The sequence below is a fragment of the Podarcis pityusensis genome (genome assembly GCF_964106645.2).
Source record: "Podarcis pityusensis genome assembly, chromosome: 1".
In the NCBI taxonomy this organism is placed as follows: domain Eukaryota; kingdom Metazoa; phylum Chordata; class Lepidosauria; order Squamata; family Lacertidae; genus Podarcis; species Podarcis pityusensis.
Window position 1 is genome coordinate 59801442 of NC_138028.1, and position 23988 is coordinate 59825429.

At 41.5% G+C, this 23988-nt stretch overlaps 1 protein-coding gene across 5 annotated transcripts; it reads right to left on the bottom strand.

Moving 5' to 3' along the window:
- Positions 1 to 5241: 5241 nt before the first annotated feature.
- E2F8 (E2F transcription factor 8) lies at positions 5242 to 22871 on the bottom strand. Of its 5 annotated transcripts, none has more exons than XR_013979849.1 (14): positions 20429 to 20533; positions 19018 to 19278; positions 18531 to 18687; positions 17022 to 17327; positions 16521 to 16682; positions 14903 to 15040; positions 14306 to 14518; positions 13404 to 13482; positions 12622 to 13138; positions 9104 to 9322; positions 7825 to 7957; positions 6607 to 6974; positions 5621 to 5938; positions 5242 to 5569 (listed from the first exon to the last, which is right to left on the bottom strand). XR_013979849.1 is itself a non-coding variant. In XM_080983103.1 (14 exons), exons 2-14 carry the CDS (start codon positions 20474 to 20476, stop codon positions 5762 to 5764), a joined length of 2778 nt encoding a protein of 925 aa, XP_080839229.1. In that variant the 5' UTR covers positions 20477 to 20533; positions 22697 to 22871; the 3' UTR covers positions 5242 to 5761. The 5 variants fall into 5 exon arrangements, 4 of the variants coding, with proteins under 4 accessions (XP_080839229.1, XP_080839230.1, XP_080839228.1 ...); XM_080983103.1 differs by adding an exon at positions 22697 to 22871 and having other exon boundaries at positions 5242 to 5938; XM_080983104.1 differs by adding an exon at positions 22735 to 22858 and having other exon boundaries at positions 5242 to 5938.
- Positions 22872 to 23988: the final 1117 nt, after the last annotated feature.

Genomic DNA, 23988 nt, shown 5'->3' on the forward strand with positions numbered 1-23988 from the left:
CTGGAAGATGTTGGTGGGCAGTTAGGCATTGCAAAAGTAAGGAACCAGGAGAGGACTGTGAAGAAGCTTAGAAGTGGAATGAAACCTTCACAATCCTTTAGTTCAACATTACAAGAAGAATAAAGTATAATAGTGGCTTGTGCTTACAAGAGTCCAGACTAATTCAAAGAAAATAACAATCATGGCTGAGACACAAGAAGATACTGTAGTAGAGGAGGCAGACATAAAGGGATTGAGCCAGAATGAAGACGTTTTGCTCCTGCAGGCATCCAGGGGTTGGAGAAGGCTTGAAGAGAGATGTAGAGTGGCCAAGTGAGTGTTAAACCTGTAAGGCTAAACTATTTGGGAATCTGAACTACTTAGTAATAGGAAAGACATTTTCTGAAGAGTTTTAGCTCTGGTTCAGAGGTAGATTAATGCTAGTGCTGGAGAGAAAGGAACATTAATTGCTAGTTAATGCATGTATGGAGTGGATATGAGGGATATCATTGTAGGTTTCCTGCCACAAAGAGGCAGGGAGGTCACAAGGGACATTTGGCCAATTAGAATTCAGAGTCAGGGGACCAAAGTGCTCCTTTGGAGAAAACATTATGAAGAAATGTGGTGATGTTTCTCCGAAAATGCAGATTTAGATTTAGTCCTATTACCAATGGAGGATTCTTTTTTTTTTTAATAATATTTATTACTTTTATAGATTACAAAAAGAGAAAAAGAACAAGAAAGAAAAACCAGGAAAAAAAACAAAAGAGAAAAGCAAAAAGAAAAAACAATACAATACAATATATAGACAATACAAAACACACCCTAAACTCAAAACTAAACACATTAAACTAAACTAAACAAACCCCACTCCCTAGCCTTAACCCTAAATGAAACAAAACAAAAGCATTTTAAAAACATACATCATCTCTTTTCCATACTCTATCTTTCATTCCCTTGTTTCCTCGACCTCCTCTCACTTCCCTTTTTGTATTCCACTTCTATTAATTGTTTCAGCAAATCCTTTCCATCTTTCTCCATTTTCTGAAATATTGTAAATAACGTATTTTTTAACCTTATTTTCCATTAAAACTAAAATACTTATATATGCTTAACTCCTTATAACATTTCTACTAAGCCCATAAAAAATAAAAAATACAAAAAATCATTCCACCATTTTTCTATCACTCATTAGTTTTACCATAAGTCTATATATAAACTTTAAATTTTCCAATCTTCTTCCACCATCTCCTCTCCCAGGTTTCGGATTCTGCCAGTCCTTTCCGTCAGCTCCATAAAGTCCATCAACCTGGTGATCTTATGTCCGAGGCTCTTAACTCTTTTCCAAGTCCCTTCTGCAGGTCTTCTTCATTTTCTTTAATGCTAAAAAACAAATCTCGGGGAAACTCCAACCTGTCAATCCTTTTCTTCCTTCTGAACAAATCAGCTGAATTTCCATAGTTAAAGCTACAGTCCATAAAGTATTTCAGGGCATATTTCAGGATTCCTCCAAGTCCAAAGGCCCCCAAAACTTCAATCTCCTCCAGGCCCGAGTCCATGTCCCAAAAGTCAATTAATCCCTGCATAGAGGGCTCTTTCCAACTTTCCTTCTTTAATCCAAACCGGGATCCATTCCTCAGTCTGACTTTTCCTAGATTCAATCATAAAAGGCCTCAACTTATAGTCCTCAATTTGCTTCTGTAAAGCCACAGATCTCACTTGTATTATTTTATGTTCAACAACAGCAGCATTCTCCTTCTCCTCCTTCTCCTCCATCATTTGTCCTGCCAAAATGGATTCCTGTACCAAGTCCTGAATTATTTCTGTGTTGGTGTTCGCTTTTTGACTCAAATTGGTCACTTTCTGTTCCAAATTATCAACTTTAAAAGTCATGTCATCCATCTTCTTGTGAAGTTGTCCCAGCGAACAGCTTATCTTACATAAAACAGTCACAATGGCCTCTCCTGTCAATATTTTTAAATGGTCCAAGGTTGCTCTCTGGTTCTCAGAATCCTTATCTGCAGCTGGGAATCCCCCAGTTACACTCCTGTTACAGTTTCAAAAGCTCCCTCTAGAGGGAAACAGTCTCCACTTGTATCAGTTCTTTCAGGCACAACTCAAGCATTAAAGATAAATTTTCAGTTACTTTTCCTCTTTTTTAAGCGCAGAAAAGGACAATGGAAACAGTATCTTACTCTTATTTAGCTAGCTGTCAAATTCGTTCTGTCAAATGCACTCTCTCCAAACGTCACCTGGCAGCCCGTTCCCAGGTTCAGAGCAGTGGTAATTTAATTTTTCACTCTCTCCTGCAGGCTCACTAGATCCAAAATTTCCCCCTCTTCTCCTGCTTCCAAGGGGGGTTTTGTATTTTAAACCGGTGGAAATTTAATCCTTTGCCAAAAACTTTCAAAGGCTTTAACTTATAACGTCTTTGCTTCAGCCTATTTACAAAAACGGGAGGCGGACTTCCTGTTTACAACCTTCCTGTTTCAGTGCCAAATTAAAGTATTTAAAAATCCAATTTTCCATTTTACTCACGCGCAGTTGTTTAAAATCCAATTGTCCACAGGAAAAAGTCAGCGCTCTCTGGCAACAGCAATGCGGCTTCACTCCGTGAAAGAAGCAGTCGATTCAAAGCACCGCGCCACTCACCCCACGTCGCTCCAGACCCCCAAAACAGGGTTTCCCCACGAGTAGGGGAGGCGCAAAAGGTGCCAGCTGAATCCCAGGTTCACAAGCTTCTCCCGCTTGTGATTTCAGTGGGTCTCCACCTTCGCCGTGGTGGTCAGACCCTGTTTTTCACGGAGCAAGTTCCTCCTGAACGGAGGAGCTCCGCCATTGCCGGAGGCGCCAACCCGGAAGTCTTCCACCAATGGAGGATTCTTTTACTGACCTCAGGGTCAGTATATACTTGCTTTAGATATAGCAAAATTGCCAGGGGCTAAGCTTGTAAGCTTGTTTACAATTTTGCCGCTCTAGCACGTGTGTATATACAGCAATAACTCAGGACACGAGCACATGGAAGCTATAATAATGTTTTTAGTCTTCAAAGGAACCACAAGTGTCTCTTTTTGTCCATAGATTCTATTTATTTCAATCTAAGTGTAAATGCAGGTTTGTTTTTCATCAAATGAATCACAGCAGCTGCTTCAATTTTTATTTCAATCACTAGAAGTGCAAGATGTAGTTATTTGGACTGATGGAATATGTGCAGAGTCTACGAACACCTTTCAAATGTTTGAAAGCTGCACATCAAGAACATGAAGTCAGACCCAAGATCAAAGAGAACTTCCCAAAGCAGGCAAGTGAATGAGGTAATCAGGTCATACTATATTTTAAGTCAGGCTGGCAGAAAAGCACAGCAAGTCTGATAAGCAGATCACCGATGGTATTAAGAGATAGGAAATAGGAAAGAAATAACAGAAAGGTTGTCATGTTGTAAACGTGAACCAGAGAACCTCCAAGAAATTAAAAAGAAGAAACAAAAGAGCAAGTTTTAGAGAAGTTGTTATTATTTCAGAAGCAGAGCCAGGAAGCCTTGATATTGCAGTGGCTCAATAGAAAACAGAAGAGTACTGTATTTTTTTCCTATACAAAACATAAATTGGTGTACAGTAGTTCATTCTTCTAAGTCATTCCTTCATATAAAAATGTATCAAACGAGAACCTGCAGGAGTTAAGAAGTGAGTAGAGGGCAAGATAAAAATGCAGTTTTCAAATGAATAAAACAATGGAGAGTCTGTAGACAAAATATTTGACAGACTAATGTTCTGTAGGGTGGAAGGCAATAAGGTTAGATGGCTAATTTGGTTGGCATAATTATTGCCTCATCATCATTAATTCAATGTCTTACCTACCCTTAAGGTACCAGGACCTTAGAACTAAGTACAAATCAGAGTAGGCTTGAGATCGCTTTTAGCCTTAGATCACTCTTTCATTCTGAAAGAATGGTGAGGTTTTTCAACTATCAGCGGCAGAAACTGCAAAAATATAAACTGATAAGCCAATCTTTTATTGAACACTGAGTGTGCAGGGTGATAAAGTACAGGAAGATTATGATTTTGCCCCAGGCCTTTGTCACCTCGACTCACTATTTTGTTCAGATATTAATTATTTTCAAAACCTAGTTTGTTTTCCCCCCTGGTTTAATGTTATAAATACTGAAAATGATAATAAATGTGATTTGATACAAGGCCAGTTGTAGTACTTCCATTCATATTTTTGTAGTGCTTTATATCAACTCTGACGCAATGATCCTAAACAAACTTATTTACAAATAGCAATACAGCTTCTTTTTCTAGATAACTAACTTTAGGATTGGGGTGTAAGATGCTCACACTATTAATAGTATGTATAAAATTATACTAAAAAGTACTTAGGTCAAAGTGATTTAAAACATGACATCTTTCTATACAGAAAAATCTCAGCTGCTGGGGTGAAGAGATTTCAGTCTCTCGCATATGTGCCATAGATTCCATTTGCTTTTATTAGATGCAATCTATTACTCAATTTATATATTAAGACAACATTCAACAGATGGGGGGAAAGGGCATGAGCTATGTGCTCGAGAAGCTAGTAAAAACCAAGTTGTTCTGGCTACAACCCAAACAGACAGGTGGCAGCAAGTCTTTGCAGCCATTTCCAAATGACATCCACATGGTTTTGAACCTTGGCAAGGGTTTAGTCAGATTTAGGGGCACAATCTTAACCTTTTACACACACACACACACACATACAAACAAACAAACACACACACACACACACACACACACACACACACACAGAGGCTTTGCTGCATCTACAGCCATGACAGAAAGTAGGGGATGAACGATCGGGCTTCATCACTGTGACAACTCCAGGCTAGGGCAGTAATTGGACCCAATGCCATCATATGAAAACTGAGGGCAGTTTGAGATCCAGTGGGTCCTGGCCTGGCTCAGTCCTACCCTCCGAACACCATTTTGGGGTTTTCTGCTGACCCCTGTAAGAATGGATACAACCATGTTTAGCAGGTAAAAGGATTGGTTGGCGACACTTTTGTCACTCCATTGACAGCATCTGGTGGGAGTCCACCTCAGTTGGAGAGCTGGGAGAAATGGACCCTTTGGTCTAATCCTCACACACTCCAGTCCATTTTAAGGCATTATGCAGCATTTTATCCTTATCCATACTTTTCCTGATATACATATGGCACGTTCTTCTGCACGCTCTTTCTGCGTATGTTCATTTTGTTTCAATGCCAAGAAACAACCCACAAGTATAAAAGTTAGAAAACTGACACAAAATTTAATTTGAAGAAATTGATTAATCCCTTAAATAAACCTTAAAATTTACACAGACGTGATTAAGATTTTAAAACTTTGCAACAGTATTAAAGAACACACAAAATTAAAATGTTATGTAAACTTAAGTAACAAGAGCCACCTTAATAGTTTTTTTAAAAATACAATATATTACATGTTTGGTACTTGCAATGTGCCAGTACATATTTAATATGTTTCTATACAAATAACGAACAAGAGCTTTCTTATTCCACACAACTATGAAGTCAGACATTTAAGTGGTGTTTTTACAGACAATGGTGTGTGTCCTTACTTTATATATATATATATATATATATATATAGTTGATCAAGTAGAACTGTAACTAAAAAGATATTCAAGCATGAAGAAGTCATCATTATGATCAAATATTATTTCCAGAGTACACATTTATAATACCAGAAATAAGTGTTTCAATCATATCTGTTTGGGGGAAGAGTTCAACAATATTTTATACCAACTCAAAATTTATCTTCTGTTGAAACACCATGTTCTCTTTGTGGAATTGCTAGTGTTGCTTGAGATATTCTATCTGATTCATGAAAGGATGAACAAAACTCAGGAACTACAGCTGACTCGCATGATGCTTGGAAGTCATGGCAATTATCCAGAATGCTGGACGTAACAGGAACAGTGGCCTGAATGGAAGAGAAAACTAAATTATTTGCACGTGATGAGACTGAAACAACTAAAATGTATTTTGGAACCCTGTTTGGGGTTTTTCAATACTGTAACTAAGCAGAAGAAACAGGAACAACAGAGAAGGAAACAAGAAGCAGGTGAAAAGGACACTGTTGGTAAGTCTTACTATTTATCCTGTCTCAGCATACTCTATTAATGCTTTTGGTCCACTGGTAAATATTTGTACATACGGAGAGGGTTGCCAATATAACAGCCAATTTCACAATGTTGTATTATGCATCCCTTCTGTAATTTTCTAGCCTTTTCATACAATGGTACTGCTCTTTTAGCAGAGTCTGCATTTTTAACAGTTTTAACCAAGTAAATCTCTACAAGCACTGGTATGCAAAGATAAAACATCCTATTATACTGAAAATTTTATTGCTACTGAAAACCCACTTTTTCGACATCTGTATCCAAAGCTGTTCATATCTTTCAGATCCTGTTGTTGCTAATAAAGAGTTAACTCCAAATTGCTGGGTGTGGTTTCCTGCTGGCTTGCTCCTGTTACCAAATCATGTAAAATGCCCCATTGCTTATGAGCGACTGTACACTCTGGCATGAATATGTGTTAATAACCCATCAGTCTTATTTGAAACAGACTATTATTTAAAAGCTCTCTTACCTGCTGTAAAGAAGCTGCTGAAACTGATTTACCATTTAACTCATCACCGTATGGTGGTAAAACATTCTGTATTGCTTTCTCCTGTTTGAAGCCTACATGTTCTGCTCCTTGACAAACTGGGGCAGATCTAAGTACTTGATTTGCAGACATTTGTAGATTGGCTGGAATCAGTCCCAAGTGTTGTAGTGTAAAGTTCATAACTGAAGCGCTTGGGGCTTGGATCGAGTCAGCCTGGTCTGAAGTCACAGCAGTGCCATTCACCACGGGGACAGTAGCTACAGAAGATGCAGGTAGCTTTAGGTTCACAGGTGCTATATGAAAAGCAGGGAAATTAACGGCAGTAAATTCAGACGTCACTGGAATACCACCTATGAGGAGGAGAAAGAAAGAATAAACCGTCACAAATGACAATACTTCTGCGTCAAGGAACACAGGCCAATGTTTGGCAGGCGTGAACACAAAGGCCAGCCAAACACCAGGAGCTTGGTCACAGCAGGCTTCAAATGAATGCAATTAAGCCTTGGCATAGAATATTAATGCACAAACTATCACATTATAAGAAACTCTGAAAAGGTCCTGCAACAACAAAATGACTCACCTAGAACATTGGTTTAAATACATTCAATAACTGAAAAAACAACCACCCCTCAAGATCAGAACATGGAACATGTGTAGAATGTGGATGTTTGTTTTAATTGGTTTTTCCCTTTATTGTTGATTTTATGTTTTGAATGATTTACTGCGTTGTTTTTATGGATTGTTACTGATGATTTTATTGTTTTATTCGCTTCAAATTTGCTTTGAGGTGTATTTTTTAAACAAAAACAATCCAGCGGCATATCAATTTTATGAAACAAACAAACAAAAAGAAGTGCTTGAAGGAAATGAGAATTATAGGAGACAATAAGAATGAATTATTAAATGGATAACAAAAACGTTAGCTTTTATTTGTAGTTTTGTAAGCCCTCTGTAAGTGAGTTCAGAACTGTTAATATATATTGTATTGAACTGATTAAATCCATCTTCTTCAGATCACAGAAAGTGGAACCATGTGGAACAAGCCACCATTGCAAAAACAGAATGAGGAGGGCACAGGCCTCAGGCATGCAATAGCTGTAGTTAAATTTCCCACCTAAAGTCCTTCATCAATAGCTGACAGGAGTCATCAGATATAAACAAGTCTGGAATACTTTGGAGGCACAGTTAATGAATACACACCAGCAATAGGAGAACTATAAGACTTCTGTTCTGCTGCACACATCTCAGCTTTCTCCTTGTTAGAAAAAATGGTCTCATTACCAAGCTTGGTACAGTGAGGAAGAGGTATAAGGTATCCTGAAGGAAACCAAGTCTAAAGAACAAGAGGAAATGTACTGTTTATATTCACAACAATAATCAACACAAATTTCATAGATTTAGCCCAGGTACTGCACTGTTCCTAAACAAGAAAGGGCCAAAATAGATATGACATGGCAGAACAATGACTGGATCTCTTGATGTCTTGTTTAACAATTAAAGAAGCCACTGGGACTGAAGGGAAACAGTAAGAGAACTTAGCCATGCCATTTCTAAGATGGAAAACCACTCCTCTCCGCAAAGCAACTGTTACCCATGGGTGGGTGGGGGGTTCTTCAACATTGGATCTCCAAATGATGAGGTTGGACTACATCCTGGACTATTTGCTGGCTAAGATGGGAGTTGCAGCCCAATATTTGGAACCCCAAGTTTGATATTGCACTTGTCCATTACTGCAATGGATAATAACAACTTTGTAGGAGGGAGAAGATCGTAAACAACCACCACAACGATGCAATTTTGGACCACCTCACGCTTAATTCATGCCACACTTCTATGTTTTCCTTCTTCCTCTTTTTCCACGCCACATTAAAAATGAAGACCTTATGTATATGAAGCAAAAGGCATCCATGAATAATGATGAAAATTAAACATATTTGGGGTGGGTGGAGATAAAGACAACATTCGACTTTTAAGAAAAATGGAACTATGTGTTTGTGCTCTACAAGCATGCAGAATGCATGATTCTTTTTCATTCTGATCTCTTAATTTTTTTTTTTAATGATCAAATATTTTAAAAGACCATTACTTTTCATCCTGGAGTCTTATAAAGGATAATTTTAATATGGGCAACTTACTGATATATTATCAGTGTTGCTGGACAATATGACATGTCCATTATTGCATTCTACAATTCTGCCCATGGATCGCACAAAACATGTGCCTTGTCCAAATAGCGAGGGTCTGTCTGAAATGCAATACAGTAAATTCCAGCAGCAGTCCTTAATTAAAATATAAAAGGAAAGAGGGGGAATTGTCCATGGGCTGAAGCTACCTATCAGACATTACATTGGTCCTGAATGTGATCTGATTTTCTTTCTTTTTTTGTAAAGATGGAGCATAAAATGCCTACTTTAAGACATTCAGTGCTCCTTTCAGAAGAGCAATGACATAGGACAAATGGGCTTAAGGGGAAGTATACCTTGTGTGTAGCGATTGCAAATGTTGCGGGCATCTCCTGCATTGTGGTGACACTGTCAGGTTCCAAAAATTCCCCTTGCCTCTGCTGCGTAGGTTGACCCTCCAAGTGTTGATCTGTTTTTTCAGATTTACTTTGTTTCACAGCTGATGAAGTTAAGGTTTCCTGGTCAAGACGCGAAGCTATGGGACATCGGGATTTTTTGCTCGCAACAGATGCTCCCTGGGGTGGGGGGGTGGGGGAAATGCAAAATAACCAAAGGCTAATTTAGAGGTGGATACACACACACATATGGATATTATTTATTTATTTCAACAATTTATATACTGCTTAATTACAATAGTCTCTAAGCAGTTTACAAGTAACTCAGTACAGCAACAACAAACCAGTTAAAAGTATAATATCAGAATTCAGTTAAAATGCCTTTTGGAATAAACAAAAAAATCAGTAGGTGATGGAAGTTCAACCAAAGGGCAGGCACTGTTTGACCTCAACTGGAAGGGAGTCCCATACAATTGGGCCCACAATGCTGAATGTGTGACTCCTGGTGGATACAAGCCATGGGAGACCACTAACAAGTGACTCCCCTTCAGACCTCAGTGATTGGGCAGGGATATAATGAATCAGGTGGTCCTTGAGAGCCAAGTTGTTAAGGGCCTTGCAGGTTAAAACAAGAATCTGGAGCCTGGCCTCAGAGCATGCAGGCTGCTAGTGCTACTGGAGTTATGTGCTGGTGATAGTCTCTCCCCAACGATGCTACAGTCAGAGCGTTCTGTAATAGGTGAAGCCTCCAGACAAGGCCCAAGTGCAGCCCTACATAAAACACATTGCAATAACTGAGTCTTGAGGCTGCTAAGGCATGGTTCACTATAGCAAGACTATTCCGGTCCAAGAATTACTGTCATTGGCATATTGTCTGTACAGGGTAATATATACCCCTCCCCAACGAGGCTACCTAAGCTTTCAGTGACAAAGTTGGATCGGGGAGCAGCCCCCAATCTATTCTGTCAGAGTGAGTGAAACCCCATCTAGAATAGGCAGGTGCACGTGCACGCAAACACACCCACACACACACACACACACACACACACACACAGAAAGCATATGTCTGAATGAGTAATATTAAAGGTGCCTTCTCCCTTCTTGTTCTCCTTCTCCCGCATTCTGCAAGTCAACTCCATTCTCCAACACAATTCCTATTTTTCCCTTCTCCCAAGTTGAGGCTGGAGTTTGCCCACCCTCTATTGCACTCCTAGAAAAGCAGCTCAAAGCACAACCGAGAGATATCCAGTTCCCAGAATTTTGTATCTATATCAAACCAGATTCTTTGAAACAAGCAACTGGCTGTCATCACTCAGAAAAACAGGAATACAGTACAAAGTAAAAAATAAATAATGGAGAAACACGGTGCCTTGAAAACATAACTATAAAAAGCAACTGATTGGGGCTATTGAAATTCCCAGGTCTCCACACACACGAGACATTAGTCAGATTCAAGATATTCTTTACCTTAGCAAAGCTGGTGAAATGTGCCTCTCTAAAAGGTGTCATCCTTATGTAACCCTTCCTAACAGAGGTCTATTTCATCTTTCTTTAGTCATGTTGTTACTTATTTGTTACTAAGGAGTCTTCTACCCCCTCACATTACTTGCCAATCCTGCCCAAAGCAACCCCCTGTTCTAGACCTCACCAATACCCCACCCACAAAATCAGTATAAAAATCCTGGCTACTGCCACCAAGCACCAATAATACAGAAGAATCCCAAGCTTAAAATCAGTAAAAGTAACAAAACAGAGGGAAAGTGAAAATAAGTTATGAAATTTAATCAATAGCAGAAAAGGCAGAACTAGCTTGGTCCAAGAGACTCAAGGAGAAGTGGGGAAAGGCATAGGGAATAGCTGATGAACCCGACTAAAGTGCAAAAGGAAAAGAGAGAAGTACAAGCATACTCTAGTACAGTACTTTGCTTTATCATCAAAGTGCACACAGTAAATACATTTGATATTGTTTCCAGAACATTTGATCAGGGCTAGGAAAATAGGAAACAACCCTAATGCAGCAGCTGGTTCTGTGAGCAGATGCCCCAATTGTAAAAAAGGATTTCCTCCACTCTTAATGCCTTCTGCATTCATTTCAACTGAGGAATGTGATCTACTTGTGTATTGCTTTGTGCTCACTGATGTTCCATCTCAATGACTGAAGACTCCTGGACACACACCTTTGGATCAACTTCTTATTAAAAAAAAGCAGCTCAATATATGGGTCACAAGAGCTCTGCATTTAGCAAGCCAGCCGCTAAGGAGGGCAGTTTTTGCAACAACTGATAATCTGCAATTACTGATTTGTCAGGTAGAAAATAATAGGCTTGCTCCAAAACTTAGTGCACTCTGTAATATGTGTCCCACTGTTCTGCAGCATCTAGGGAACAAATTTCCAAAGCATACTTTAGCCCATTATCTGTAAAGGGTGAAAGAAGTATGAATTACCTCTCCATGCGCCCTCCCCCAGCAGGAAAAGATGCTATATCGTGTTAGTGTGTGTGGCAGCAGTTCTGAATATACCTGCCAGTTGGAAGGAGGCAGGCCCACAGCCAGTGCTCTTGTTCTAGAAAAAGAGGTGCTCACCACAAACGTCTCCCTTGTTCTCTTAGAATGGCAATGGCACCCACCTGAGAGGTACTGGAACTGAGTTCTGGTGAGTTCCTGCTGAAAAGAAGCCCTGCCCAGAGCTGTAACTCATCCAAAAACACAAGACAGCTTCTTCTGAGGCTGGGTAACTGCTGTCCTTCTATATGGGGAGTAACTGGACGCTCCAATACCACAAAAGCAAAGCTACCTGGAAGTTAAAAGGGAGCCTGAGCAGATGGCCTCCTCCTTAAGGTTAGGGTTGCCATATTTCAAAAAGTGAAAATCCGGACACAAAAGTTGTCGAGTTTTTCTTAGCTTTGCCAAAGGTTGTTAAGCCTTTTTTGGCAAACGTGCAAAAAAAGGTTTTGAGCTATTTTGAAGGGAAATCGCCAAAAACAACACTGCCAACACAGGTTGCCATATGTCTGGACACTGCTTCTGACTGCAGTATTCCAGGTATGTCTGGATGTATGGCAACCCTACTTTAGGTGGGCTTGCAATAGGGATGAACGGGGAGGAGGAAATGAATTTGGCACCTTGGGTGTTGGCAGGAACTTTTTCAGCTGTTGTTGTTTTAAAAAATAAAACTACTGTATTTCTTAAGCTGTTTTCTTTCTCTGCTCCTAAGGCTTTGTGTAGAAAGAGAGTGGAGGTCAGGTGGTCAGAAGGAGAGCTCTACTGATAGTGTGGCTACCTGTGGCACAGGTGAGATTTGAAAAAGCTGCCACTGCCACTGCTAAAGGTAGACCCTGTGCATGAACCTGACTCACAGGAACCCTTAACTATTGAATTGATTTTCCACAGCAACCAATTAGAGAGCCCTATTCCATGCATTTCATGCCTCAGCCACCCATTTAGTATTTGGAAAGAGTGTGCACTTTAATACAGCTTACCAGTAGCACATCATGCAGCACCGCTTCTTCACTTGCACATTTTTTCATTGGACTGCCCTCCATTCTACGTCTCTTAAAACGTCTCTCATGCACCACATCATCCTTTGTACCTTCTTGCTCCTTCGCTAGCCAGAGGTCCTGGCCTTTAGCACAGGAAGCACTTCCTTCTCCATTGCTGCCACTGTCTTCAATAAATATTTTACCGGGGGCTACTTGGGAACTGGGCTCCGTGGTAGACTTACTTCCAGCCACATTAGCACAGTGGACAGGCCGCACCGTGAAACTTGGATTGTATGCCGTCACTAGCTGTGTTTGGGAAGGGTGCAGATATAATGCATAGGGCACATTGGGATGGAGAGGTAGCATTGCTGGAGGTACAGAGTTGTGGATCAGAGGTAGGATCTCAGACTGAGAAGGTAACAAGAATGGTTTAGGCTTCAAACGAGTTTTGGGTGGCAGACCTAGAGGGGATGGAAAAGTAGAATGTTCCAATTTCATTTTTCTCTTCTTGAAATTCCTAAGAAAAGAAATCCACAGCATTAAAACCCTTGCATCCAAAATGGCTCCGCCAAAGCAATACAGTAGAATTGGCTCCTCTTATTTAGCAAAGAAAGCACTGCCAAACATTAAGTCATGCTCTTCTTACACCAAATATGTTAATTTTAGTCCTGTTGTTGAGGAGTTGTGTTAGTAAGTGTGATATGCTGCTGGAGGATTCACGTAGGCTGGGAAATTTTGCTTTCAGTAGGCAGGCTTTGTATGCATCTCTTTTACGAACATACCTTGACTGTTCATCCAGCTGCTGTTTGCATATTGTTGCAAGTTGAGCCATCTTGCTTGGAAAGCTTGGTGGAATTTGACCTTTGGGAGAAAAGATAAATAAAGAGATTTCACTAAAACCGTACTGTTTGCATAGCTTGAGGATGAGCAATTCATGGCCTTCCAGAGTCCGTCACTGGAAGGACAACACCTTATGGTACTGCTCCTAAGGTGTTGTATATGGTTAGTCTTGTGGCCTGGATTTGGCCACCAACACAGCCACTGCCACAGTGGGACAAGTCCATAGGATTACATGAAGCTGTCATATTAAGAGCATTTTGATCCGACACAGCATCTCCAAGGGCTCAAGGTTTTTCAGCGCCTTGCTACTCAAAATCATCAGCTGGAAATGCCATGGATGGAGCCTACTACACTTCAAACCTTCAAAATGGAACCTGTGACTGCACCTAACACCATTACCCATTAGCCTTTCCAACCTGAGTACAGTGGTACCTCGGGTTAAGTACTTAATTCGTTCTGGAGGTCCGTTCTTAACCTGAAACTGTACTTAACCTGAAGCACCACTTTAGCTAATGGGGCCTCCTGCTGCCGCCGCGCTGCCAGAGCACGATTTCTGTTCTCATCCTGAAGCAAAGTTCTTAACCTGAAGCACTATTTCTGGGTTAGCGGAGTCTGTAACCTAAAGCGTATGTAACCTGAGGTACCACTGTATAGCACATACCTTCCACTTTGTATAAGTCTAGCCAAACTTAGTAAGGCTGCTCAGGAGCAGACAACTCAAGAGATTGCAAGATATACCGGGGTTTGTTTGTTTTTCTGCGCTAAGGCATTAAGCAGAACCATTCAACATTTCAATAGCATCTCTGGAATGACACTGTATAGAGTTTACATTTCAGCTACGTACTTGCATTTTTCTTGACGGGGCTGCTTGGAGCAGATCTAATTTTCCTCTGATTGCTTTGCGCACCCTTTGCCAATTTCATTAAAGATGGGTGCCGTATGAAGCCTTGCTTGCTTCTCGTAGGGAAGAGGTTCTTGGAACAATGCTCTTTGGAAGACTTCCCTTCCGCAGGATGAGATGAAGCAGTCGCAGTGGGTGTAGATACAGGCTGTGCAGCTATAAATCAATCGTGCACAAAATTGTTATTAAGCCTTTGTTTTGGCAGAACTATTGGGAAATGATCACATCTACATATAAGTGAAAAATGCCTTTCACCAAAAGCCTTCTTTGGTTGATAGCAGCAAGGAGCAGTGGATAAGAAAGCTTCACCATTACAGTGACAGGCGGTGACCATTTTAGGTGAGTCCAATTGACATGCAACCACTGACATGTAACCACCAACATGCGGGTCCTTTCGCACCCCGGAAGAGGGAGGAATAGTGGCATAACGGGGCACATTTACACACATTCTGTCAATGCATGCTTTGACCTGGAACAAAACCCCTACGGAAATGGGGAATTGCCTGCAATTCTAGAGTACAGAAGTAATAGTCCACCTACCCAGAATCTCTGAAAAAACATCTGGTCCTGTCCATTTAAATGCTGGTTTGCGACCCTTCTCTTCTGTAACGTGAACCTTCCGGATGAGCTCAAGGCTACTGAGAACATTTGCAATATCATACAGCCTTCGAATTTTAGCTGAAATAAGTTTAAAAGACTAATGAAAATGCAGTACTACTACATCACCATTAAGCAGAGGCTCAGTACTATGAAAACATCACCCTTCTTCTCCTATTAGTCCAAATGGTGCTTTAAACACACAAAACAAAAGCAACAGGGTCATTTATGTTCCAAGGATCCACAGGAGTACACAAATAGGTTAGTTAAATTTTGGTCCCCATATGCTCAATATTTTTAAATGAGCTTCTGTGTGAATGACAAAAGGGTGGGGTTTAGGAAACTGTGGAAAATTAAATTTGGTAGGAGTCCAAAGAACTGTGTTCCCACCGAAGAACATTCTCAACAGACACCTTGCTTTGTTAGATGGAGGCTGGATGAGAAAAGAGTAATCTTTCCCACATCCACAAGCTTTAACTTAGCTGCAGCTTGCTGTCTCATCTGAACACAGAACTGTAGCTATGGTTAAACCGCTGCAGGCCATTGGCTTGTTTCAGACAAGAGATGAGGAACCTGCGGCCCTCTGGTGTTGGACAACTCTTTATCCCTGACCATTTGCCAATGTTACACATTCCTGTTTCAAACTAACCATAGTTGATATAAGTCACCGCTTATCAGTTTGTATAACACAACAAACTGCAGTTAACCGAGTGGAAGTGAAGGCTCCCAAATTCTTCCTGGCTGTGCAGGAGGATAGGAGCAGGTAGAGGAGGCTGGATTCATTCATGACTTGCTTAGCCAGTTAAGAAATGACAGCCTGTCCATGAATTATGAGGAGGCCAACATCATATACTGGCCTGGTTCAGGAGTCACTATCTAGGTCCAATCAGCCAGTTTACTAAACCAAAAGGTGTGTGCTTGTGCATTCAATCCTACTTTTGTGTGCCTGGCTTGTTAGATACCCTGGTTCTTAAACCACAGTCTCCCAGTATGGACATCATAGGAAACTGTGATTTAAGAAATCATGATATCTTCAAAGATGAGCAAAGGGGAGGGAACATGGGGACACATTATTTGAGTTTATTCTAATAAATCAGTTTCATGGGCCAACACTGGGCCAAACCTGGCCATTAAGAGCTAACATCTAACCCACCTGGGAACACTTGGACTAAGGGCATGCTAAGTTGCAAAACACCTACATTCTCAGTATGCTATCTTAATTTTTTCATATTTTTAGTCTTGTACAGTGGTACCTCGGGTTAAGTACTTAATTCTTTCTGGAGGTCTGTTCTTAACCTGAAACTGTTCTTAACCTGAAGCACCACTTTAGCTAATGGGGCCTCCTGCTGCTGCCGCACAGCCGGAGCACGATTTCTGTTCTCATCCTGAAGCAAAGTTCTTAACCCGAGGTACTATTTCTGGGTTAGCGGAGTCTGTAACCTGAAGCGTATGTAACCTGAGGTACCACTGTATTGATGGGCTACAGGAAAAAGTGTTTAAATATGTAAAAATTAAGACACAGTATAGAGAAGATATGGAAATAGCCATTTCTGCCACTTACTTTTAAACTTGCTTTTATCCAAATACTCAACATGGTCTTCGCCAATCAATATTTTAGCAGCCACTTCAAGATTCACAACTTGGGGGGTTGAAACAAGAAACAGCATCACAAATTTCTGACTCATCACCCGTAAAGACTTGTCTTTACGACTGTTTACTGAAGCTGTACGGAGAGATAACCATGGCAGAATATAATCCAAGTCATGAGAGCTTTGAAATCATTGTTCCTAACTCGCCTAGGCTTCGGGTTCACCCACTCCCCCCAATAAATGTTTCCATGCAGATTCCATTTGTTTATTTAAAGGATTTATATGCTGTCTTTCTAAAGAAAAAATGATTTGCTGCCCAGTCAGGTTACTATACAAGCCAATCATAAGAAGAGTTAAAAACAAATTAATCCAACTAATTAATTAAACATTGCCCCAAATGCAAGCATTTGGAACCAACCAAATTCAAATCATAGAAGATACTGGCATGCCAAAATTAGAAAGCAAAGATGTACCTGCTCGAAACTCCATCCCAGGAAGTTCCACAAAGCAGATGTCTGTATGGTCATTTGGCCTAACATGCTTTGCCATCAACTGAATCTTCTGGTCATCCCCTTCAGGCTCTTCTTCATATTGTCTTCTTTTAATCAGCTCAACTTGCTGACTATAGTTGTTCTCCTCAGCCACTTTTTTCAAAATCTGTAGTGTTTTCTTAAGATTATGACGCCCATGCCAAGAATACCTGTTTTTGGCAAGTCGGCTCACCATGTGAAGACTTTCCAGTACATTCATTATGTCATAGATGCGCCTGCGTTCAACATCTGTAAGAAGGGCAATTTTTAAAAATTTATTTTCCACCTGCTTTTTAATCCTGTCACATTCTGGAAGGTGGGTAGACCCTCATGATTATATCTTCCTTCCCCGTGAAAACCGGAGGACTGGAAAATTGAAGACTGTGCTCTTTCCACATAGTCTGCCTCGCTATAACATGCCCCGTTCCAAATTCCTGGTTGCTGTAAGGAGCTGTAAGGTTGCTGTAAGGACCTGTATGATGACCTTCAGCTGGCAGCCCAGCTGCCTCCATATCTGGGCAGGGATAGCCTAATTTCTGTTTTCTATGCCCTTGTAACCTCTATGTTAGATTACTGCAATATATGGGGCTGCCTCTGAAGACTGTTTGGAAACTTCAGTAGGTGCAGAATTCAATGGCCAGGTTGCTCACTGGGGCAAGATGGTTTGAGCATGTAACACCAGCCCTGGACTGACTGCCAATTACTTTCCAGGCCCAATTCAAAGTGTTGGTTTTGATCTGTAACTTTCCAGGGCCAGTTGTTGGTTTTGACCTATAAAGCCTTGAATGGCTCAGGACCGCAATACCTCAAGGGCCGCCTTTCTCCATATGAACCAACCCAGACCTTGCACTCATCATCTGAGGCCCTTCTCCGTTTGCCCTCTCCATGAGAGGTCCAGAGGGAAGCAGTGATTCCCCAGTTGTGGAATGCTTTCCCCAGGGAGGCTCGCCTGGCACCTTCGTTATATATCTTTAGGTGCCAGGCAAAAACATTTTCCTTCTCCCAGGCCCTGGGCTGCTTAAACAATCTGTGGCTTTTAAAATGTGATGGGGGTATTTGGGGTGGGTGGGGAGGGTATCATGTTATGTGTCTTGTCAAAATACAGTATAAAATCTGCCCTTTGATCTTTGGATGAAGGACGGTATATAAATTTAGTAAATAAATAAAAACTGTAGTTATTAATGTAATAACCTATTAGTATCAGCTACAGTGAGAGTATAAGGATCATAGCTGTCAACTTTTCCCTTTTCTTGCGAGGAATCCTATTCGGAATAAGGGAATTTCCCTTAAAAAAGGGAAATGTTGACAGCTATTATTAAGGATACTGAACCACATTATAAAGTTGTTTATAAGAATTACCAAGACTCTAATCAATCGCTTATCATTTTGAACAGCGTGAAGTGAGTTTTGCTTTTTCCAGTAATAAACACCGGATCTTAGTCCCAAACTTACTAAGCTCTTCTGCTACTTCATCAAGGCAAATTTCATTGTTCTTAGAGATGTCGGGATAACTAGGATAGCGAGCTAAAAATTTGTGACAAAGCAACCCTAGACTTTTCTCTTTACGGCTGGGTTGAGATTTTTCATATTCGTCTCCTGACAAATGGTCCTGCGGAAAGAAAACAATGCAGAAACACCAATTGGTAACACCTTACACGAAAAATATTAAGATTCGACAGATTTAGTAACAGCATTTCTGGCCAATGCGCAATGCCAAGTGCCTTCTTGGCGACAGCTGGTGAGCCTCGAAATAATAGAGTTACCCTGAAGCGTCTGCTATGCACACACTATAATCTCTAAAAATAACTAACACTCCAGATTTGAGGTCTAGCACAAAATACTGAAACAAACCAAAGCTGAGCTACTTTTCAAGTACATACTTAAGCTTTGAGTACAGCGCTCAATAATATTTATAGCGATAAGAAGACAAATGTTTTACCTCAGGGATTTCATTTCTGCTGTCTGACAATCTTTTTTCCTGTTCTCGATTTCTAATCTCAGGACTAGCTGCGCTGATTAGCATTTTCAGGTTAGCCGTCGGTGTCCATGGGTCTCCAGGAGAGATTTCATTAGGCTTGGGTGGCGTTGTCAGATGGCCAGAAGCAGGAGGCGGCTTCTCTGCCAAAAGCCAGTTGGAGGTCGCTGCCTGTTTCAGAGGAGTTTTCAATGTGCTTTCATGTGGTTCAAAAGACCAATTTTCCTGAGCCAAAAAGAAATGAAACTGTGTGACTCGAGATCAGCAATGCCAGGCATAAAAGCAATACGAAAAGAAAGCTGTTTTTAATCAATAAACCAATGAATGTCATGTTGAAATCAATCAAGTGCCTGTTGTCTAAACAGTAGTCTGCAATGTTTTCAGACCTGGGACCCACCTTTAGCCCAAACATGTAAAGGACACATTCCTTTACATTTTGCCATGTATTTTTATGGTGGTAGTTGTGACCCATCTTCGATCAGGCTGCAGTATACCACTAGTTGAAAACCACTGTGTCAAAACTTTCACGTGTTTAGTTCCTAGGGGATTTTATCAGACTTCCTATGTATTTCAGTCAGTCTTGATTGTTTTGCTTTAGGGCAGAAATACATGCTGCAGTAAAAGAAGGCTGCAGCCAAACCCTTACCCCGCATAATGTGTACAATTTACCTGTGTTTTGATATACAACATCATGCATTTCTACATGACAGAATGTTGGGGACAAAATTGGATGGTGTCAAAACATAATTAAGTTTTGTTGTCTATTTTATATTTGCTAACAAAGCAAAAAGTGTAAACAAGTTCCTGATAAAGGGAGAAAAAAATAGCTGAAGAACGTAACAGCAAGCCTGTGGATAAAATCAAGCGCCTATCTAAACCAGCATTCTCTTCTCACAGTGGCTTATACCAGGAGACTCATTTAACTAGTGATCATGAGAATTATATGAAGAAAACTTAAGTTAGGAATAACATTTTTTGGCCAGCTAATTTCAAAGTCAAAGGAGTAGCCATTTTTAATGCTGATAAAATACAATGAGTTAAACTGATGGGGTTTTGTTTCTACCCATTGCTGGGTCTGGAAGTTCCTTCGACAATAGCTTCACAAGTGACTTGTCTCTGTACAGATGCAGAGAACAAAATGACTGAATGTTAGTGAAGGTAACCATTCTTCAGGTCCAGTTCTTTAACAAGACTGAAGTAAAACCAAATTGTTAAACCAAACAACAAACAGAAGATGTCAAGCATAGTGATGGCTGTTCATATGTAATTTGCAATTCTTATCTGTTTATTGTAGAACTGTGTCAGCCACAGCCCAATGAGCAGCAACCTCTAGCCAATACTTGCTATACGGTAGATAAAGTGGGAGATAGGTTACCTTGTCTTCAGCATTCATTTTGCCACTGCAAGCTTTTCTCTTATTCATATTCGTTTGAATTAAATAGAATAAGGGCTTTGTTGGTTGGGCAACCTTTACAGCATTCTTTGAGAAGAAGAAAAAAGGAAAATTATTTTATGTATATGCACTTAACAAAGCAAAAAACAGAATACCGGTAGATGGAAGTCTGTGATGGTACAGTGACCAGTGTTGGACTTAGGATTTAGAAAACAGAGTTCAAGTCCACACTGAGCCAGTTAGCTTTCTAGGTGACCTCAGGACACTCTCTAAGCCTAGCCTACCTCACAGGTTGTTGTGGCGAAAAAATGGGGAGGGGGCGAGCCATGTATGTCACCTTAATCTCCATGGAGGAAAGGTGGGGTGAGGATGACATCATTTTACCAGAGATGCTGAAACAAATTTAATGTGGGAATACTGGTGAAAGACCTCTAGAATGAGAACTCTGGCCATTCATTCAGATGACAAATGTGCCACACAGCAGTAAGCACCTGTATTCAGAAGGCCAACTGAGTTTAGGTGGATTTACTCCATAGGCAGCACACTTAGGACTGCAGGGTTATAAAAAGATTTCCCAACTCCATTGTTAAAAATGTGTCTACATGATTCTTATTCTCACATATTGCTAAATTTGTCTTACTACGGTCACATGTCTTTACACGAAGGGGACTGGTGCAATTTGCTGACATATGTGTCTAGATTTGCACTAGTTTTGTTTAATCCTGTTTCAGGTTTCTTGCTTCAGTCAAGCTGGTGATTGTGAAGTTGCCAAATTAGCATTATAACATAAAAACCATAAAGAAAAATATTTAATAAAGGCTGATGATCAGAAACTGCAGCATGAGACTTCTGTCCAAACTGGTTGTAGGAAGGTCTGTACCAACCTTCACAAATTTGGTGCACCCTAGATGTTTTGGACTACAACTTCCATCAGCCCCCGCTGGCATTCAGGTATGAACAAATAGGCGTTGTAGCCCAAAACATCTGGATTGCACCAGACTGGCAAACACTGGTCAATATCTGTTTAACAAGGTGCAGCTGGCTGTTCCCACCATTTACTGGCAGAATGGATAACCACAGATTACACAACATGGTAGGCAGCACATCACCACCTTCTTGCAGCCACAGCAGATTGACTCCAAGGCTGCCAGTCTGCACATATCTTTAGAGGTTTGATGACTGCAGTGTATGTCATCCAGAATACAACCCTCCCAGTAATCCCGTTCAAAGGTGAGCATTCCTTCTCTGGAAAACATATCAAGGACTGCCACTTGTTTATCAAGCTGAGTGGCTTTCTTTTCCCTGTCCCAGCAGTTCCCACACATTTTTTTAAAGTACTGTGGAGCAAAGGTAAATGTTTTGTGGGGCACCTGTGTTGTGAAATACATAATTATATATGATATTTTTTAAACTTGCAGGCCTGTGATATTATGAAATAAAGCACCAGTACTTTAAAAGAAACAGCATTGGATAGTTGTGTTTGTTGAAAGGGAAAACGGCACCATTTCACTTTCTCTGAAATACATACGTATACATATTTATGCAGCAATGATATTCTCCCCAATGGTACAGCAGCTATCATGGTTGTTGGAGGAACTGAATCCTAGAGTGCCCTGTGCTACCTCCAAGGTCCAATTCATTGCTATTTGTTACAAATCACAGAAGCAGAAGCCAGTTGTAGCAAAAACGAGGCAAAGACCCCCAAGATGCCATAAAAATGTACAAAACTTATCACAACACACACTTTCACACAGGATAGAGGCTCCTTGGTGCATCTGTCAAAGTACAAGTCAATCAGATTTGAGCTTAATATCGTCAAGGTTATTGATTTCAGCAAACACGGTTTAACCATTAAGCAGCACTTTTTAAAATAAATAAATAAAAAGGATCCCGCTGCTGCAACCCAAACCTTATTGTCAACACCCCCCAAAACGCCCACCATTTAAAATCACCTTTTTGCGGGCTACTTTCTCAAGCACGCCCCCCAGGTCTCCTCTGCCTTCTGCAACTTCTCCTTCTCTGCCAGTCACTCACCCCCCGCCCTTCCTCCTCCACTTCAACCTTCCCCTCCTTCCAGCCCCGGGATTCCACCCGCGCTCTTTCGTTCGGGATAAGCTCCTCCCACCCTTCGGGCGCATGGCGCCTCTGATTGGCTCTTGATGGGAGCGGGGCGGAGACCTCCCCTGATCCAGTTTAAATCGTTTGGCGCCACCAACCCCGCGAGCTGAATAATCGCCGCCCCGCCCTCACCTTCCTTTTTTTGTGTGTGTATGAGCTCCCCCCCTCACTTTCGTCCTCGCTTAGGGGGAATCTCGGGCGCGGCGCGGCGGGCGCCGTTCAGATGAAACGCGCGCCATCCCCTCCCTCGCTAGGCTGAAAGCTGCTGGTCCGCCCGTGTCAGCGATTTGAATTTGGCCCGCGGAGGGCGGAGAAGGTGGGCGTGGAAAGGAGCGCGGAGGAGGCGAGCCCCCTCAGCCAATTGGAGCGCGGAGGCTCTTGCGCCCCAGCCAATCGGCGATGTTCCTCGGTTAGGGAAAGCGGGGGGGGGGGTTGGCGCGCGCGGGGGGGGGGGTGAAGTTGGGCGCTCACTCGGAGGAGTTTGGCGCGAGAAGTGGGGGAGCCGGAGGGTGGGGGGCAGGCGCGGCGCCAAGCGCGGTTTTCTCCGGCTTAACGCTCAGGGTCCCGTGGAGACCCCTAAATTTAGGAAGGTGAGGGTTCAGTCCTGAGGTCTGTGAATGACTGTCATTGTCTCTGAGCATGTGCAGAGTACCACCTTTCCCCTCATCTTTAGGATGAAAGAGCTGGTCTTTCCGCAGCACGGCTCTCGGCATCTCCTTTTCACAGGGTTGGAAGGGTTTGCCTTGGCGCGGCCTCTGGGGCAGGAACGCCTCTGTTGCATTTCAGGCAGATGCTCAGCAGGTAAAGCTTTCCCTTTTGTCCTCGCTGTATTTCCAAAGCGGGTAAGCTGCATTTGTTTAATATAAGGTTGGTGTAATTATTCATGCAGCTTTGGAAGGTACAGGAGCTTTGCAAGTGCAGAGAAACGAGATGGCAACTACTGCAGAGAGATCTCTGAACAAAAGTATGCAAACTAATCAGCCTTGTGTCCTTTCAGGCCTCTGTTTACACAGTAGTTGAACAGAATGTCTGGATCAGACAATGGACACTTACACTTTGTTTTGAATCCCTAACCTTGGGCTAATCATCACGTTCCATAAACCTATCTCAGCTTTGTTAGGGGGAGAAAATGAGTTAACCATCTTGTCCTCTGGCCTCATCTCTGGAGGATGATATACAGAGGAGGAGAGGAGCAGGGTGTCTAGTGGGTGGGTGGCTGCCTGCCTATCAACTCAAGCTTTTTCTGGTCCCCTATCTTGCATGGTGGAGTCACTTTGATTTAAAACAAAAACTGCCCATATTGTCTGGGAAATCTTGTAATAAAGGCACTGTGTTTATTGGGAAAAAATCAAAACAGCAGCAAAACTTTGTGCAGATACTGTAGTAGAAAGAAAACTCATTTCATAACATGAAACCACATAAAT

What these genes read in the sequence shown, in the direction of transcription:
- E2F8 (XM_080983103.1), bottom strand. Translation starts at nt 20,476, where the DNA reads ATGAATAAGAGAAAAGCTTGCAGTGGCAAAATGAATGCTGAAGACAAG. An exon ending in GGATAAAAGCAAGTTTAAAA is followed by an intron (nt 15,041 to 16,520) that starts GTAAGTGGCAGA and finishes AACTTATTTCAG; the next exon opens with CTAAAATTCGAAGGCTGTAT. An exon ending in TTATAGTTCTCCTATTGCTG is followed by an intron (nt 6,975 to 7,824) that starts GTGTGTATTCAT and finishes TCCTCCTCATAG; the next exon opens with GTGGTATTCCAGTGACGTCT.